General features: G+C 48.9%; 1 protein-coding gene across 11 annotated transcripts in view; it reads left to right on the forward strand.

Moving 5' to 3' along the window:
- INPP4A (inositol polyphosphate-4-phosphatase type I A) overlaps window positions 1-16909 on the forward strand; it is a 142816-nt gene that overhangs the window by 95313 nt on the left and 30594 nt on the right. For 7 of the 11 annotated variants that reach the window (XM_054547232.2, XM_063713520.1, XM_054547231.2 and 4 more), the window contains 7 exons: window positions 3857-3987; window positions 5934-6038; window positions 6550-6658; window positions 8929-8946; window positions 12727-12910; window positions 14213-14431; window positions 15508-15763. In XM_054547232.2, the coding sequence (XP_054403207.1) occupies window positions 3857-3987; window positions 5934-6038; window positions 6550-6658; window positions 8929-8946; window positions 12727-12910; window positions 14213-14431; window positions 15508-15763 (1022 nt within the window). The remainder of the gene's footprint in view (window positions 1-3856; window positions 3988-5933; window positions 6039-6549; window positions 6659-8928; window positions 8947-12726; window positions 12911-14212; window positions 14432-15507; window positions 15764-16909) is intronic. The other 4 variants (XM_024242469.3, XM_063713521.1, XM_054547236.2 and 1 more) reach the window with 3 other exon arrangements.

Raw genomic sequence — 16909 nt, forward strand, 5'->3', positions numbered from 1 at the left:
AGCTCAATGCAGCCTCTTCTCCCAGGTTCAAGTAATTCTCCTGCCTCAGCCTCTGAAGTAGCTGAGATTACAGGTGTGCGCCACCAGGCCTGGCTAATTTTTGTATTTTTAGTAGAGATGGCGTTTCACCATGTTGGTCAGGCTGGTCTCAAACTACTGACCTCAGGTGATCCACCCACCTTAGCCTCCCAAAGTGCTGGGATTACAGGTGTGAGCCACCATGCCTGGCCTTCCTTTTCTTCTTTTCTTTCCCCTCTCACTGGTCCTTCAGAAAGTTAGAAATAACTGGTAATTGTTTGATCCTAGCTGCCCAGCAGTAGTTTTCTAGGTTAGGGTCATAGATAAGGGCTCCAGAAGACTGAGCATAACCTGTCAGCTCACTGTGGTCCCATAAGGGTCTTAACCCTTCTGCATCTCTCAACCCAGGGCATATTTTGTCAGTTCTAAGGTGAGGAGAAGCCCAACAGGTGGCCCAGGCCGTGCAGATTATGTCCGCTGTCTCTGTTTTAACTGTGTGCTGCTGTAACAGAATGCCAGAGACTCGGTAACTTATAATGATCAGAAGAGTATTTGACTCATGGTTCTGGAAACTGGGAAGTCCAAAAGCATGGTACTGGCATCTGGGGAGGGCCTTCATGCTGCATCATCCTGTGGTGGAAGGCATCACACAGCAAGAGCGCTCTTGAGAGAAGGCCAAACTTGCTTTTATAACAAACCCACTGTTGCAATAACCAACCCATTCCCATGATAATGACATCAATCCATTCATGAGGGCAGAGCCCTCATGACCTCATCATCTCTTAAAGGTCCCACTTCTCAAAACTGTGGCATTCAGGATGAAGTTTCCAACATATGAACTTTGGGGGATAGTCTCAGATTGTCATTTCTCCTCCTTGTCCTCAAGTGGTGTTAATTATAAACACAGTATAACAGAAGCGTGAAAGAAAGCAAGGCAGCCAGAATCCTGCTGTTTTTAAAGAGCTATTTTGTTTAAATTTTTTACTTGGAAAAAACATCAAACTTAAAAATAAAGGGCAAGAGGCCAGGCGCGGTGGCTCACACCTGTAATCCCAGCACTTTGGGAGGCTGAGGCGGGTGGATCACGAGGTCAGGAGATTGAGACCATCCTGACTAACACGGTGAAACCTCGTCTCTACTAAAAATACAAAAAATTAGCCAGGTGCGGTGGCGGGCGCATGTAGTCCCAGCTACTCAGGAGGCAGAGGCAGGAGAATGGCGTGAACCCGGGAGGCAGAGCTTGCAGTGAGCCGAGATCGCGCCACTGCACTCCAGCCTGGGTGACAGAGCGAGACTCCGTTTAAAAAAAAAAAAAAAAGCAAGAATAATGCAATGAGCACCTAGATATCTTTCACCTAAAATCACCAATTGTTAATATTTTGCCAATTGCTTTCTCTATACACATATTTTAATATTTTAATTTTAAAAATTTTCATTCAGCTTTGCCTATATTTGTGTATATTTACACAGTGGCAATCTACTTTTCCATGTATCTTCAGTTTTCCTGTTTTAATTTCCCATTACATGGTATATTATAACTTTAAAGAGTTTATTCATTTTTTGTTAGCTTGAGACAGGGTATTGCTCTGTCACCCAGGCTGGAGTGCAGTGGTACCATCATAGCTCACTGCATCCTGAAACTCCTGTGCTCAAGCCATCATCCTCTTACCTCAGCCTCCTGAACAGATAAAACTACAAGCACACACCACTATGCCCAGCTAATTTTTTCATTTGTTGTAGAGACAGGGTCTTGCTGTGTTGCCCAGGCTGGTCTCCAGCTCCTGGCCTCAAGTGATCCTCCCACCTTGGCCTCCCAAAAAGCTGGGATTCCAGGCATGACCCACCATTCCTAGCCAAGAGTTCATTCATTTAACAAGTGCTTTAGTTCAAGGGTTTTGTTGTTGTTTTTAGCAACAACCACATGTCAGGCACTGTTCTCGGTGTGGGAGGCTTCTTGGTGAGCTCAACGTGGGTGTTGGTTGGAAACAACTGGGAACCTCATGCAGGAACTCCAGATGTTTCAGCGTGTGCTGGAAATGAAAAGGGAACTGTGAGAAGAAAGAGGGTGATAGGGGCAGGCCTCTGTGAGATGATGACATTAAACTAACACCTGAAGCATAGGAAGCCGCCACATGAACACGGGCAGACACATTCCAGAGAAACTAGCAGCGGCCTGGCAGACAGCTGCTGTGCTCAGAGCGGCCTGAGGCCATGGGGCCGGCTGGCCACGTAGCCCTACCTGCTCTGGGTGTCCTTTTATATTAATTTTGCCATTTTAATAATAATAAAATGGCACAGCTTTTAAAAACAATTTAGACAAGTCAGATTTCCTAAGAACTTATATAAAATTTAGCTTTTTTTCTTTCTCAAAGGAAAACATGAGTGCAGTATAAAAAAAATCGCGGAAAGGTTTTTAACTAAAAACAACTTGGGGCTCTACTTTCTGATCTACTTCCCAGAAACAACCACTTTTTGAGAGTTTTAGTGTTTAGTGATGTATTTCCAAATATATGTGTAAAGAGTTCTCTTCATTAATCAATTTCAGGGATTAGCTACCGATTTTCTGTGCTGAGGGTTTGGCCTTTTAACCTTCCCAGTCCCCATTTTCCTAATTTGGTTATGCTTTTTGTTTTTAAATCCATCTTGTGATTTTGCTGTTATGATTGTGTAGCTGTTCTTTATTGCTGAGCTAAGGAATTTATATTTCAGTTCTTATATAGCTTTTATTTTTTTGGAGATAACAATTCCTCTTTTTCTTCTCTTCCCTTCCTCCTCTTCCCCCTTCCCCCTTCTGTTACCCTGTGCCTCTGTCAAGCACACACATAAAGACAAGGTGAGGCCTGATTTCATCCACAGTGACACAGCGGGCCACTTTTAGGTTCAGACAGCTCCTCTCTTTTTTTTTTTTTTTTGAGACAGAGTCTCGCTCCGTCGCCCAGGCTGGAGTGCAGTGGCGCGATCCTGGCTCACTGCAAGCTCCGCCTCCCAGGTTCATGCCATTCTCCTGCCTCAGCCTCCCAAGTAGCTGGGACTACAGGTGCCCACCACCACTCCCGGCTAATTTTTTGTATTTTTTAATAGAGGCGGGGTTTCACATGTTAGCCAGGATGGTCTCAATCTAGCTCCTCTCTTACATAGACACGGAAGGAAGAATAATCAGAGGTGCCAGCTCCCATGGTCCTTGTCCCATACCCAAAAAGGATGGCAATGAGACAGAAAGGCTTGTGACGGCAGCATGATCTGTGGAACTCCGCTGCTGAGGAGCCAACTCTAGGCTGCAGCTGAGCGGTTTTAGATTCTGCAGCTCCCTTATCAGGGGGAGGGCAGAAGGCCCATACCTCAGGAGAACCTGGGAGGCGATGAGAAGCGCTGTCCTGATAGCCTCCTAGGGGAGATGACGAGGCAAGCAGGAGGTGGCTCATGGCAATTACTCACAGCCTGCAGTCCTCTCTGTTCCGGGAGGATCACATGTTGTTTTGCCGAGACTCAGGTGGGCTGTGCTTGAGGGCACCTGCAGGTCATCAGGGTAAAGCTTCTCCCTAGCAGCCTGTCTCCTTCTCCCCACCTCCACTTAGTTTCCCTGGAACATTAGACTAAGTTCCCGTGAAAAGCTATCTGGACACACTGCCACGTGGTCAGTGGTCTGCTTTTCATGTAGCTGTCTGTCCTCCCCTCCCACCCAGTTGCCCTTTAGACAGGCAGTGTAACCATTGTCCTGGCCTGCCCTGGGCATCCGTGATACTTCCCCTGCAAATGCAGTTGTCCTGGGTAGGCCTCCTGGGCCTCTCTGGGGAAACTAGTTAGCCCACAGCCTGATGCATCTGTGTCTTGCTTTCAGAGTGTGTGAGCTGGAGGAGCTGGGAGAGCTGTCTCCTTGCTGGGAGAGCCTCCGGCGCCAAATTGTCACCCAGTATCAGACCATCATCCTCACATACCAGGAGAACCTGACCGACCTCCATCAGTACAAAGGTGGGTGCATCCCCATGCTGTCACCACACACACACGCGTGCACACACACACACTCACTCAGTCACTCACTCTGCTTTCCCAGCCAGAGATCTGGAACACAGGGTCACTTACACATTCCCACTGATAGACACTTTAATGGATTTTTAAAAATAACTTCTTATGTAGGTGTGAATTCTTTCAAATATGGGTTTTTCTGATCTTAATTAAAAAGACAAATCTGTGAATTGCAGTGAAGAGTCCTCCTATGGTGTCATCTACCAAAACAGCCACTGTGGAGTGAAATTTAGGGGAGGCGAAATCCCGGGCTATTACTGCTTCATGTTGTTTCTTCATCTTGGACTAATGTCAGTACAGTGACCGAAAGGATGTAGGCCACTCGCCTTGAAACAAAGCCGTTTTTCTTGATTTCCCAGTTTAAAGAGTCAGTGATAACTTCTGTTAAACATATGAATTGTTAAGGGGGAACACTGTATTTTAAGGCTCAAAAAACAAAGTGGAGTGTGAATGAACACCTCACTGTTTCTCCTTGAAAGATGCCATTTGGTTTTCAAAACACTCTCAGGGCAGATTTGGAAATCTGTTCTTGTTCCTTTTTTATTCCAAGTGGAATGAATTTTTTGGTTTTTCATTACTCTATATATTGCTTTAGCGTTTTGAATTATTCTCTATTTTTGGATTCTTCCCTTTGATTCCTCTACATAATGGAATTTCAGGGTTTAAGGAAAACCATAAGCCCTTAATGTGGTTTTGACACAGAACATATGAACCCGTCCATAAACTTGGATGAGAAGAAGCCAAATGCAGGACTAACAAGGAGGTGTTGCTTAGGCTTGATGTGAGTCTGAAGAGAGGGTCTGAGTATGTCACTGGGAGAAACGGCAGCATTTGCCCAGGAAGGAACCAAGGGACTCACCCATGCCTGATGCCTCTTACCTGGGAAAGTGTGGAACCCACACAACCTTGAGTTTTCTAGAGCAGAGCTTCTCAAATGTCAGTGTGCACCTGGATCCCTTGAGAATTGTGTTGAAGTGGCGGTCTGGGATTGTGCCTTTCTCACAGGCTCTCGGATGCTCATGCTGCGGTCTGTGGACCGCACCCTAAGTATCAGGCCATAGAGAGCAATCTCCTATGGCAAACTGGAGACACACAGTGGCTGGTCTGCGATTCATATGCTGGCAGTATCAGTGATATTTGTCACTAGATGAAACGTTTATTTCTTCTACTCTCTGGTTGTCAGTTTAATTTGTAATCCCTTTATTTTGTAGGCATGTGATTCTCCATTTAATTAGTTATGGATTCTGATTATAGAAACAAGATGGTGGATATTTGTTATAAAATAGCGTCCAGGCTCCTTAACCAACCAGGCGTAAACAGGGAAACATTGAATTTTGTGTGTCAGAAGGCCGGAATCAATGCTGTATTGCATTTGTTCATCTTGATGGGCCTGCAGGGATGAGAAGGCCTCTTCATCACTTTCGAGAGTTGAGATGTATTGCTCTAGCCAAACCAAATTCTTAGCTCTTTGATGATGGCGGTCTCTGGAGTCAGAACAGGCAGTCTCTGGCGTGGACCCCTTTGCTTATTATAGTAGTGCTGACATTGTGCTGCACAGAATCACATTTTTTGTATCAGATCTCTCAGTAGAGAGCTGAGTCACGGAAGGTGCAGCATCGTTACCATAGCTTTTTGAAGCCAGTTCTCCCTGGCACCATTCACCACCTGAGCACCCAGAACCAGCTCTCCTGACCAGCAGGCTGCCCTTGGCATCTCACCTACCTGCCACCTGGAAATGAAATGTGCTCATGGCAACTCAGAATCTTCTAGGCCACTGCCGACACATACCTGCTTATATGCCACAGCATCCTCTGAATTCCATTTTCTACTTGCAACTCGTGAATGCAGCATGTATGCTGATGGCCTTTATCTTCTCCTGTTCCATTTCTTAGGGCCCTCGTTTAAAGCAAGCAGTTTGAAAGCAGATAAAAAGTTAGAGTTTGTTCCCACAAACTTGCACATACAAAGGATGAGAGTTCAAGATGATGGAGGATCAGGTACCTATTTTTCTGCTCCCTCTTGTTGAATCACATTTTGCTGCTTTTCTCTCTGGGTACTTGGTCCCTGAGTGCCCCACATCTGCCCATTTCCCTGTGTGCTCTGGGTGGCTCAGAGGAGAGATTTGTCACAAGGACCTTCAAAAGGTTTCTGATAAGAGCTCACACCCCTTCCTTTTGTCTCTCCTCACTCTAGCTTCCCTTTGTATTTCTGCAGTAGAAAGTTGCCTGTCGGCCCTTCTTCCCAAGGAGGGATGCAAACGGGAGTTACAGGGTGGCTTCCTGCAGCCCGTGTGGCTCCACTTGAAATGTTTTAAACTCCTTGTTCTGAGGTGATGGCACTGGGCTCCACCAGACCCTTGGGCAGCCAGGGCTGTGGGATCAGGGGAACCAAAGGCTGTACAGCAGTGGGCTGGAGGGTCAGGACCCCAGACTTGTGTGCATATCCCTATAGCTGGCTTGTCCACAGGCCTGAGCCCAGAGTAATGGAGTAGAGCTTTCTGTCATTCAGATCAGAACTACGACATCGTCACCATCGGGGCGCCAGCAGCACACTGCCAAGGTTTTAAGTCAGGAGGTCTCCGCAAAAAGCTGCACAAATTTGAAGAGACCAAGAAACAGTAAGTAGCCAGAGAGGGTTTGTGGTCCTTGTACAGCTTTCTGATGCTTCTTTTCTCAGTTTAAAATAAAATCAAAATATGACCGCAAAAACATCCAGCCATCTGATCTGCTTTTACGTGGCAGGAGGATCTGCCTTGTGGAGCCTGTGCTGCTCTGTTTATCTGTGACTGAGCTGGGTGGGTGATGAGGGCACTGGATCAATGGTCCTGTCCTGCAAAATGAGGAGCAGATTGTGATCCACCTCAGAAGTGGTGCTCCAGGCAGCCGCCCTGTGTGGACTCTCCTGGCTCGGCATCCTTTAGAGTCCCTGGCCAGTCAGTTGAGCACCATAGGCAACGAGCCTGGAGCATGTTGTTTCCTAGAGGACAGCGGTAGTAAATATTCACAGTTTTTGAAAGATTCAGGGGGCTGTACAGAGCTACTGTCCTGAGTAGGAAATTTCCAGGTAGGGAGGATGGTGAAGGGCATTTCAGACAAAGACATGGCAGAAGCAGTGCACGTGGTGAAATGTGGCCGGGTGCACAGTGCTGGGGGTGGAGAGCTAAAAAGACTGGCCTTGCTGCCAGCCTACTCTGTGACCAGAGTTACAGCGCCCAGCAGATCTAGGCCTGGTTCCAGGAGCTCAGGGCCTTGCCTGGGAGTAGACAAGTCAGCAGGCGCCATTTGGCATGAGCAGTGCCCAAAACAAGCATGCTGAGGATGCTGGGGTGCATGGAGCAGGGCATCCACCCAGCCCCCAGGGGTGGGAGGGAGACAGCCAGAAATAAACCCAAGCTGTTGTGTTAGATGTGCAGGAGGCATTGATGATCTTCCAGAACATCACCTGTGAAGATTTCAGTGGCTCAGGAAGTCGGGGTGATGAGTGTAGATGACCAGTAAGGTCCTTGGACTGTGACTGCAAAGTAGAGGAAGTAGCATGAGGTGTTTAGGGAGAATAATTATGACTTAGCATGTGTTTGGGCTGATAGGAAAGACAGAAGTGGATGAGGTAAGGTAAATGAGAGGAAAACAGTGTTAGAGCAGGGTTCTCACAGGATGGAAAGAGGCAAGAGCAGGTGTTCATCAGAAGGGCCAGGAGAAGAGGTGGGGCTGCAGAGAGATGTTTGAGGTGGGAAGGAACAAGCGGAAGCATCCGTCGACAGCCTCTGCAGCATGTAGGCTGGGGAGGGTCAGACTCAGCAAGCAAGCATGGAACAGCATGAGGGAAGGTGAGCAAAGGCCCAGGGAGCGTCACAAGAATCCCATGGATGGTCAGGTGAAGAGCTCTGGCACGTGCCATGGAGCTGGTGGTTGGCACCTGACTGTGCTGCCACGGCTGGGAGTCAGGACGTGATCTGAGAAAACTTGACCCTGGACTGGAGCAGGAAAGAGGTGGAAGGTCAGATCAGTGGCTGAGGGGGTCAGGGAGGCAGCTAGGGGCGTCACTGATCATGGGCAAGGCTGAGCAGGGAATGGAAGAGAGTGCCCTGTGAGAAGTCACCATTCAGATATGTGCACAGGCTGCCTGGGCGGGCCCAGAGCCCAGTGAGTCCCGGATGGAGGAGAAACAGGGAAGGGGAATTCAGGCCCCCAGACAACCTACTTGACTTTGATTCATTCCCAAGGGTGCTTCCCTAAGACAAACCAGGTAACCAGACCTGTCAGGATTCGCTGGACTCCAGGTCCCTTTGGGAAATAGGAAGAAGATGCAGCTTCCTGTGCCACCGCAGCTCTGCACAGCCAGCCAGAAAGCGTGTCTGTCACTCCATTGCATGTTGCCCTGTGGAGAGTGTGAGCGTGCAGCTTGAGATGGGGTGGGGCCCTGAAGGAGAACCCATAGTAACTCTGGCCAGTCAAGAAGGGGGCCTCCTGGGGGTCTTTGTCCCAGGAGGCTTGGGGTGTTGATTCCTGATAACTCTGCATGTTAACTTTAGAATTTATTTCTCAAAATACCTCTTAGTATTTTTCAAATATATAAGTTTCTATTTAATTTCCCACTAATGCCATCAAGCCACTTATAGATATGGTATTCATGATTTGAACTTTCCTTTAAATGCAGAGGTAACTTGGCCTGAGGTGGGATGTCTCCCTGGGGCTTGAGCACAGGGAGTGGCGCTGCTCCAAGGAATAAGCACAATGGGCTCATAATTGTAGTCATCCCTGTAGTTGGGACCTCAACAAATAATTTTAAGTATTTTGACAAAAAATAAGTTGGCTTTTTAATTTTTTGTTTTTGCATTTGGTATTTGCTAACAAACTGCTAATATTTCATTTTGGTTCTTTTCTTTAGCAGTTTTGAGGAGTGTTGGTGAGTTTTCTGTCTGTGGAGAGAGTGTCTGTTTGGGTCTCGTCCTCATGCAGAGAAAGCTTGTGCCATCCCCACCCCTCCTCTTGTGGGCTTCCCCCGCGGTGCTGCCATGGTTCCTAGTTATACACCTCATAGACAGTCCTCCCTTCCAACTGCAATGTTCTTTAATAATGAATAGCCAATCTTCAGTCTGCTGTTTTACCTTTAAAACCTGGCAGCTGGGTGTTGCTGTGCTCACTCTGAGAAAGAACCTAGTTCTGTTTCTCCCAGGAAGAGGAAGGGCCCGACCCAGGAAGCCCCTGGGTGCAGCTGGAAACTCCTGTCTTCTTATACAGGAGTCTTGTGGCTTTTCAGTTTTCACTTCACTATTACCTCTTATACGAATGAAGCCAGCCTACATCTTCATGATGCTTATTAATTTATGCTGATTTTAATAACACTGTTACCAAGGTCAGTTTTACCCCTGGGGGTGGGTGCAAACCAAGATTTAATACAACTGAGTGACTTTTTCCACCAGATAATTAGATGACAGTTAGAAACCACGGTGTCTGCTGCCTGGGCTTCTCTACTGCTTCCCCAGGCTCATAACAGAGGCTCTGCAGTGGTGCTTCATTCAGAGGCACCTGCAGCCCCTCAAGAAATGCTGCTGCCTCAGAGCCTGTGACCCATGGGGCTCAGGGGCTATGGCTGGGCCCTACTGGGGGTGTCAGGCTTTGCTGGCAGCATCTGACAGGAGGAAGCACTGAGGACATTCCCCCATGTCCAGGCTGAGGCCTCTCAACTTCCCCCTGGGGGTTCTTTTCCCTGGGGGTACTTTAGATACAAGGGAGGGAGGAGGGCATCTAGGGACGGTTGCTGCTGCTCCTGCCTCCCTAATGGAGCAAACCCATGCTACTTCTGTGGAAGTGGCCTCTCAGCCTCCCCTTCCTGCCTTTTCTCTACTGGGGCCTCTTTCAAGGCCTGATCTTTCCCATAACGGGACAAGTAAAGTACTTAGGGGTTGAGTCTAGGGGGGCAGAGGAAGAGGAATGGGAGGGGAGAGCCAAAGGCCCAGCTGCCCTCAAGGCCTGCTCCTTGGTAAATCCCAACCCAGGTGTTTTGGGTTGAACCCTGTTCCTGGGGAACTTTCTGAGTTCCTGAGTTCCCTCTGAGGACCCTCCATAGCCCAATCTGGCCCTGGTCATCCCTTGCCCTCTGCCCCCTGCTCCCCATATACAAGACTGTCCCTGAAGCAGGGAGGGGATGGAGTGGGGAGGGTTATAGCACAAGGAGTGTCCCTGCCTGGAGACTGTGAGGGTCTAAATCCCAGGCAGAGAGGACCCAGCCTCCCAATCCTCCTACCCTTGCAGAACCCAGCTCCATGGGGGCTCAGCCTCTGCAGAGGTGATCCTGCTCTTCCAATGTCCAGAGTGACTGTTGCTCAGCAGTTACCAGCAGTTCCTGGCCAGGGCCACAAGACTCTACCCTTACGCTCTCGTGGCATCTTCAGTTTAGCCCATGACCCCAGCTCTGGGTAGGTCCGGGTCTGGGGTGGGGGCCTAATGCAAAGTCCAAGGGCTATACCTAGGATACTGCCTCCTGGGGCTGCCCCTAGGCTTCACGTCTATACCTCCATCCTGCCGCCCTCATGTGGCTGCCTGGTTTTTAAAACTAGGTAGTTGAGCACACATGCTTGTATTTTCCTCATCATCCTAAACAGCACCTCTTTGAAATTTGCCTTTTCTTGCCCCTGCCATGTATATCCCATGCATAAGTCCCAGGTATCATCATTAAAACATGACTTGTGAGAATACAGGGCAAGTATAGGGTGGTGCTTTTCTCTTGGCCTGGGCAGAGGGTATATATTTGTTGAAGGGTACACAGCCACCTCCTTACACAGAAGTAGATCTACATACAGCACATTTTATATATGTACTCTAAATATTGGGGGCCTGGGAAGAATCCTTTTTTTTTTTCACCGTTTTTGGAGTCAGGGTCTTGCTCTGTCACCCAGGCTGGAGTGCACTGGCACCGTCATAACTCACTACAGCCTCAAACTCCTGGGCTCAGTTGACCCTCCTGCCTCAGCCTCCTAAGTAGCCAGAACCACAAGCACAAGCCACCATGCCTAGCTAATTTTTAAATTTTTTTAAAAGATGGGGTCTCACGATGTTGCCCAGGCTGGTCTTGAACTCCCAGGCTCAAGCAATCCGCCCACCTTGGCCTACCAAAGTGCTGCGATTATAGGCCACCATGCTTGGCTGGACTGATTTTTTAAAATCCTATTTTGAGATTGTCTTTTTAAGATGAAATGGTCTTAGAAGGCAGCTATTCATTTGGAAGAGTGATTGCAGATTGGAAAGTAGTTGTGTGCACATCGTGCTGTGGAATGACTCCTGTTGTGCCCCATGAGCTTGAGTGCGTTCTGCTGCATGGGCTTCTGGCACATCCATTGTTTTTTACTGTGGCGTGTGGGCTTGTGGTGGTGGTGTTTCTTTCCAGGGTGCTTTGGTTTTCGGTTTTTGCATGTTTGCCGCATAATCCAGCAAGGGAAGGGGTAGTGGTGGTTTGTTGATGAACCACTTTGGGACTTCCCTGGGAAGGGGCCAATGGGGAAGATTCTCAGCCCTGACCAAGGTGACTGTCATCTCCAGGGGAAGTGATGGAGGATGTGGTGAGAGGTGCCCTCGCTCCTCCTCTTTCTCTCTCTCCCCCAGAATTCAAAGGGTAGCCCTTTAGGGACCAGTCAGGACCCCTCATCCCATGAGCGAAGGGACACCCATTCTACCCAGAGCTCACAATTTCAAATTTTAGGAGGAGACCTCTGCATTGGTGGCTTGTACTTCTTTCTGCTTTCTTCAGCTTCCTCAGATGGTCTGAAAAATAAATTTATAATATTGGATTGATTGGGATCAGGCTAAGAGACATGCAATTTATCATCACCGTTTAGTTGGACCCAACACACTGGCCAGGCCCCCACAGCGGGAGGATGTGAAGTTGGTCCTTCAGAGCCTCCTGATTGTGCTGGGAGGGGCTGGGCTTTAGGCTTGGCATCAGATCCCTAGACACACACGCTGCTTGGTGGCGAAGAGGTGGGAAGGAGGGAGAGCCAGGGTTTCAAAGCCACTGAGGAGTCTGGCTTTGCCTGTGGCTTGGCATGTTCTCCACTTTTTCTTCATTTGATGAAACGTTATTTTTCAAAGTAGGGAAGTCCTGGAGCGAAGGAAAGGGAAAGGAAACCCCATTTTCTAGGGACTTGCTGGGGTCAGACATGAGAGGAAGGACGACTGTGGGTGTGTTCACAGGGAGCTTGAATTCCTGATTGGCCAAAAGAAAAAATAGGTTTTGGTTGTTTGGAGACAAAGTCTAACACCCACTGCAGTCTCTGCTACACTGTGATAACCTGACCCCTTCTGTAAATGGCCTCTATGTCTCCACTTAAGTACTGCTTATAAGTTAATAGATGAGGTTGTGAGGTGGAAGATTACGATCATTTGGGTGATTACGGGATATGATTGTTCAATACCTGTTCATACATTTACATACACAAGTAAAAATACAGATACATGCAAATACAGATAAAAGACTGAGTCATAGTTTAATATTCCAAGCTCCTGCCATATAGACAGGAAGAATCTCCTAAGATATACTTTGCTCATCAACAACTAGAGTAGCCTGGGAGAACATCCCTGAGTCACAGAACACTTCGTCTTAGGGTCAGTTGTGGCTGGGGTTGGAATGATGCTGTCATCCTTTTCAGATTCTGGAGAATCCCTTAGAATCCGTTCTTATCCTTTCCAGTACATCATCTGGCTGCCAGTCCATAATCTACATACCACAGGACGTCGTCAGAGCCAAGGAGATCATCGCCCAGATCAACACCCTGAAAACCCAAGTGAGTTACTACGCAGAGCGGCTGTCAAGGGCAGCCAAGGACAGGTCTGCCACTGGCCTTGAGAGGACACTCGCCATCTTGGCAGACAAGGTAGGAGGGGTGCCCTGCTACATATGGGCTGGGGAGTTTCCTTGGGTTTCTGGAAGCCACCGGGCAGCCCAGGTGTACCTAAGATGGTCCACAAAGAGCGTGACATTGGGATGGCTTTGAAGGTCTACCTTAGGTCCATTTCCCACAAAGGCCCAGGGAGGTTTTGTGATTTGTCCGCAGAGCTGGACAGACCAAGGGCAGAGCCCAGGGCTCATGAATCTTAGCTGCAGCTTCAGGCACATGTGCCCTTCAGCAAGTCCATGGTGCTCATTTTGTTGAGGCTGATATACAGTTCCACTTCTTTCTCAGTAACAGCCTAACTAGCAGTTTTCTTTTTTGGGGGGGGCCACATTTCTATTTTAGTTGAATTTGAAAACAGAAACTGAACTATTATAGAGACATAAGATAAGAAGAATATAATTTTATTGACTTACATATAGTCAGTAAACCAGCTTCTACTTAGCCATAACTTGATCCTGGTTTTAAAATATGTAAGTATTAATCCCTACTGAGGAAGTGGCTATTATCTGACCCTTTTGATGGATGATACTTTTTCCCATTACTTGGTCTCTCTCTCAGTGCACACAAACACACTCTCATACACACACACACACACACACACAGATTCTGACTGTACCTCCACACTCACACTCACTGTGCTGTTGAGCTGCTGTTCCTGATCAGAATGTGTTATATCCTTCACAGGTGTTCACACAGCATAGAGTGTGAGGTGGGGATTAGATCCCCTGGAAAAGAAGGATGTAGTTGTCAGCAGTACCATTATGAACCACAGAACCTGTGTTGCATGCAGAATTCTCCAAAACTAGACATGTTGTGCCAGGAGGCCAGCTACCCAGAACCCAGAACTTGAGGTATTAGATGCTGAGGAACAAAAGATAAGACTTCCACAATTGAACCAAAGTAAGGCCTGACCCCTGGACACTTGTTCCCTGGAAGGTGGAAGTCTGTCAAGGCTGGGGCAGTGGGCTCTCTCTGCAGGCCCCTCCCCTAGCAATCACAGGTCAGAGGCAGGCAGGGATCAGAGAATGTCAGAGATTTCTCACCCTCTTCTCCTCTTTCTTGGTGGGAAATTCTTGTTAAGATTCAGCCCAAGTGGGCCACATGGCAGTCTTTGTACTCAGACATCTTGAGGGATGTAGCCCTTCGGTTGCTTTGCACTGTGGAGAAAGGCAGAGGGGTGCAGTGCTGGGCTTTAAGCCCATTCTCCGTTTCTGAGATAAGGCAGGGGCCTCCCCAGCCCCTGGCCTGGGCTCAGCAGCCTTGGTTTGTGTGCACCTGCAGACACGGCAACTGGTCACGGTCTGCGACTGCAAGCTCCTGGCCAACTCCATCCATGGGCTGAACGCTGCACGGCCTGACTACATTGCCTCCAAGGCCTCTCCCACTTCGACTGAGGAGGAGCAGGTGATGCTTAGAAATGACCAGGACACCCTCATGGCCCGGTGGACAGGGAGAAACAGCCGATCTTCCCTGCAGGTGGACTGGCACGAGGAGGAGTGGGTGAGTCTGCTGCTGTGGCTGTCATCTGACTGCTGAACTTGAGCTGAAAACCACAAAGCCTGTTGCCAGTCTGCCCCTCTGAAGTGCCTCAAGGTTCGACTGCTGTGAACAAGCTCCAGGTTTCCTTCCTGGATGGCTCCTTGGCTCCTGATGCAGGGAGGGAGACTATTTTCAAACCCTTGTGTCCAGATAGGGGTAGGGCTGTGCTGGGGGCTGGGCCAGCCTCAGACCTGGATGAAGAGGAAGAGAAGTGGGTTTTCCTCCCGTGTTGGAGGTCTCTCCTTCCCCTGCCTCCTGTGCCTTCTATGGCCTTGGGATGCTTGAGACCAGTCAGGCCTCTCCTACTTCCTCAGTGCTCTGTTTGCTGTTAGATTTTCCAGGGCTATGTGTATTTGGGGACATGGGAGCTCTGGTGCTGGGGCAAGTAGGTGTGGATTTTGGAGCTGCCGCCCTGACATTACATCACATTATCGTTCCTCAGAGAATTGGCCCTGGGAGCAGGATCTGTGTTTCTTGAGGGAGTGACACATTGTACAACTTGTTTTTGCCATTTATTGAGACTACTGCTTAGAGGCATTGTTCTACAAGCACTGAACTATTACTCAGCAGCAAAGTACCATCCTGTACGCTGTGTGTGTTTCTGCAAATCACTCCCAGACCTCCCTCACCTCCTCCCCACCTCCCCATCCAAATTTCTGTTCCCTTCTATCAAAAGGAGGCCTCCATCTTGTCTGTGTGTGACGGTTGTAGGAAGTCTGCAGTGGCAAGAGGAGGAGATGAGACAGTGCCCTGTGGCCCTTCAGGCAGCACTGGAGGGCCACCTGGCCTCCAGAAGAGTTACTAGCAAACATCTCCCAAACTCTAAAAACAATGGCCGCAGGACATCGATTCATCATTGAAAAGCAAATGCAACTTTAATGGGGAATTAGGAATCATCTTTATATTTCTAAACTTTGAGGTATTTTAACAAGTGTGGAAGCCCAGGGCAGGGGATCAGTGGAGGGCGATTTGGTTTGTGTTCTGTTTGTGTTTCTGTTCGGGAGAGCTGACCCACACGGGCCCCTTTGATTTGGAAGGAGAAAGTGTGGCTGAACGTGGACAAGAGCCTAGAGTGCATCATTCAGCGTGTGGACAAGCTGCTGCAGAAGGAGCGGCTGCATGGCGAGGGCTGTGAGGATGTCTTCCCCTGTGCAGGCAGCTGCACCAGCAAGAAAGGTAACCCGGACAGCCACGCCTACTGGATCAGACCAGAAGACCCCTTCTGTGATGTCCCCTCCTCACCATGCCCCTCCACCATGCCCTCCGCTGCATGCCATCCTCATCTGACCACACGTGCGTATGCATCCATGCTTCCCATGTGCTGCCTCCACTTCACCTTGTGCTGCTTCCGTTTATCTGTGTCTCTGACTCCATGCCCTCCTCCCCCACGCAGACTGCAGGGAGGGCTGCCAGGTGGAGCGGGGGCGTCCCAGTGCATGGAGCAGCAGGCAGTGAGAGCGGAGTCTCCGGTTGCCTTTCCATGTAACTGGAGCCCATGTGTGATTCTGCATCTCTGCCAGTCAGAATCTCAGGGTCCTCTTGGGATACACCACCATGGCTGTAAGGGTTGGGCTCCTGGGCTTTTCAGGTTTGTAAAGCAATCTGAGAACCTGAAGGAGGCCAGGATGCGGATGCCTTTCTGATGTGATTGTCTGTGGCATTAGGAATTGGTAGAATGAAAGGGGAAAGGGGAATTGTGCAGGGACACAGCTAGATGAGAGATATTGGCAGGTCCAGTGGACATGTCTAAAAACTGGTTGGCATTGGCTGGGCACTCTCTTATGCAGCAGAGGCATGTTGCCTTGGGACTTGGTAACACAGAGAGTGGGACCCTGTTCCTGGGCTTCTGGTGGTCTGAGTCAGGTGGTTTGACAGGACCCTTCAGGGTGGGACACTGGCATGAAGCAGCATGCTTCAGAACAGTCTCCTGTCTGCAGAGACACAGCATACCAGGACACTGTCCTGCAGATGGCCTTAAAGCTGGGAAACAGTCCCTGCAACTGAGATGTCTCCGCCTTTTCCTGTAAAAGCCAGAGAGTTACAAGCTAGGCAGCTGAGACTTGCCCACAGACCTCGCTTCTGCCTCCTTTTTGTTCTCCTGTGGGAGTTTTAAGCCATAGTAGGTAAGGCCCAGATGTGCTGGGATTAAGCTTCATGTGATGAGGGCTTTTAAATTCTGAATTGGAGAACTTCCATTCAAGGTATAAGCGTGCCTCTTGGTCAGAGCCTCTTGGCAAATCCCCCTTCGGGTTGTAAGATGCCCTTTGCCTCTTTACTCTGCCTGCAGTCTGTTTCCAGGGCACTGTCTCACTTGAGCCTCTGTCTCAACAGTTATCACGTCACCCATCTCTCCATCTATGGGGGATTATAGTTTCACTTCCCCACACCTGTGATTGGCTCCTGAAACTATTTTGTCTCTATTCATGTTCTCTTTTTTAT

The sequence above is a fragment of the Pongo abelii genome, chromosome 12, assembly GCF_028885655.2.
Source record: "Pongo abelii isolate AG06213 chromosome 12, NHGRI_mPonAbe1-v2.0_pri, whole genome shotgun sequence".
In the NCBI taxonomy this organism is placed as follows: Eukaryota; Metazoa; Chordata; class Mammalia; order Primates; family Hominidae; genus Pongo; species Pongo abelii.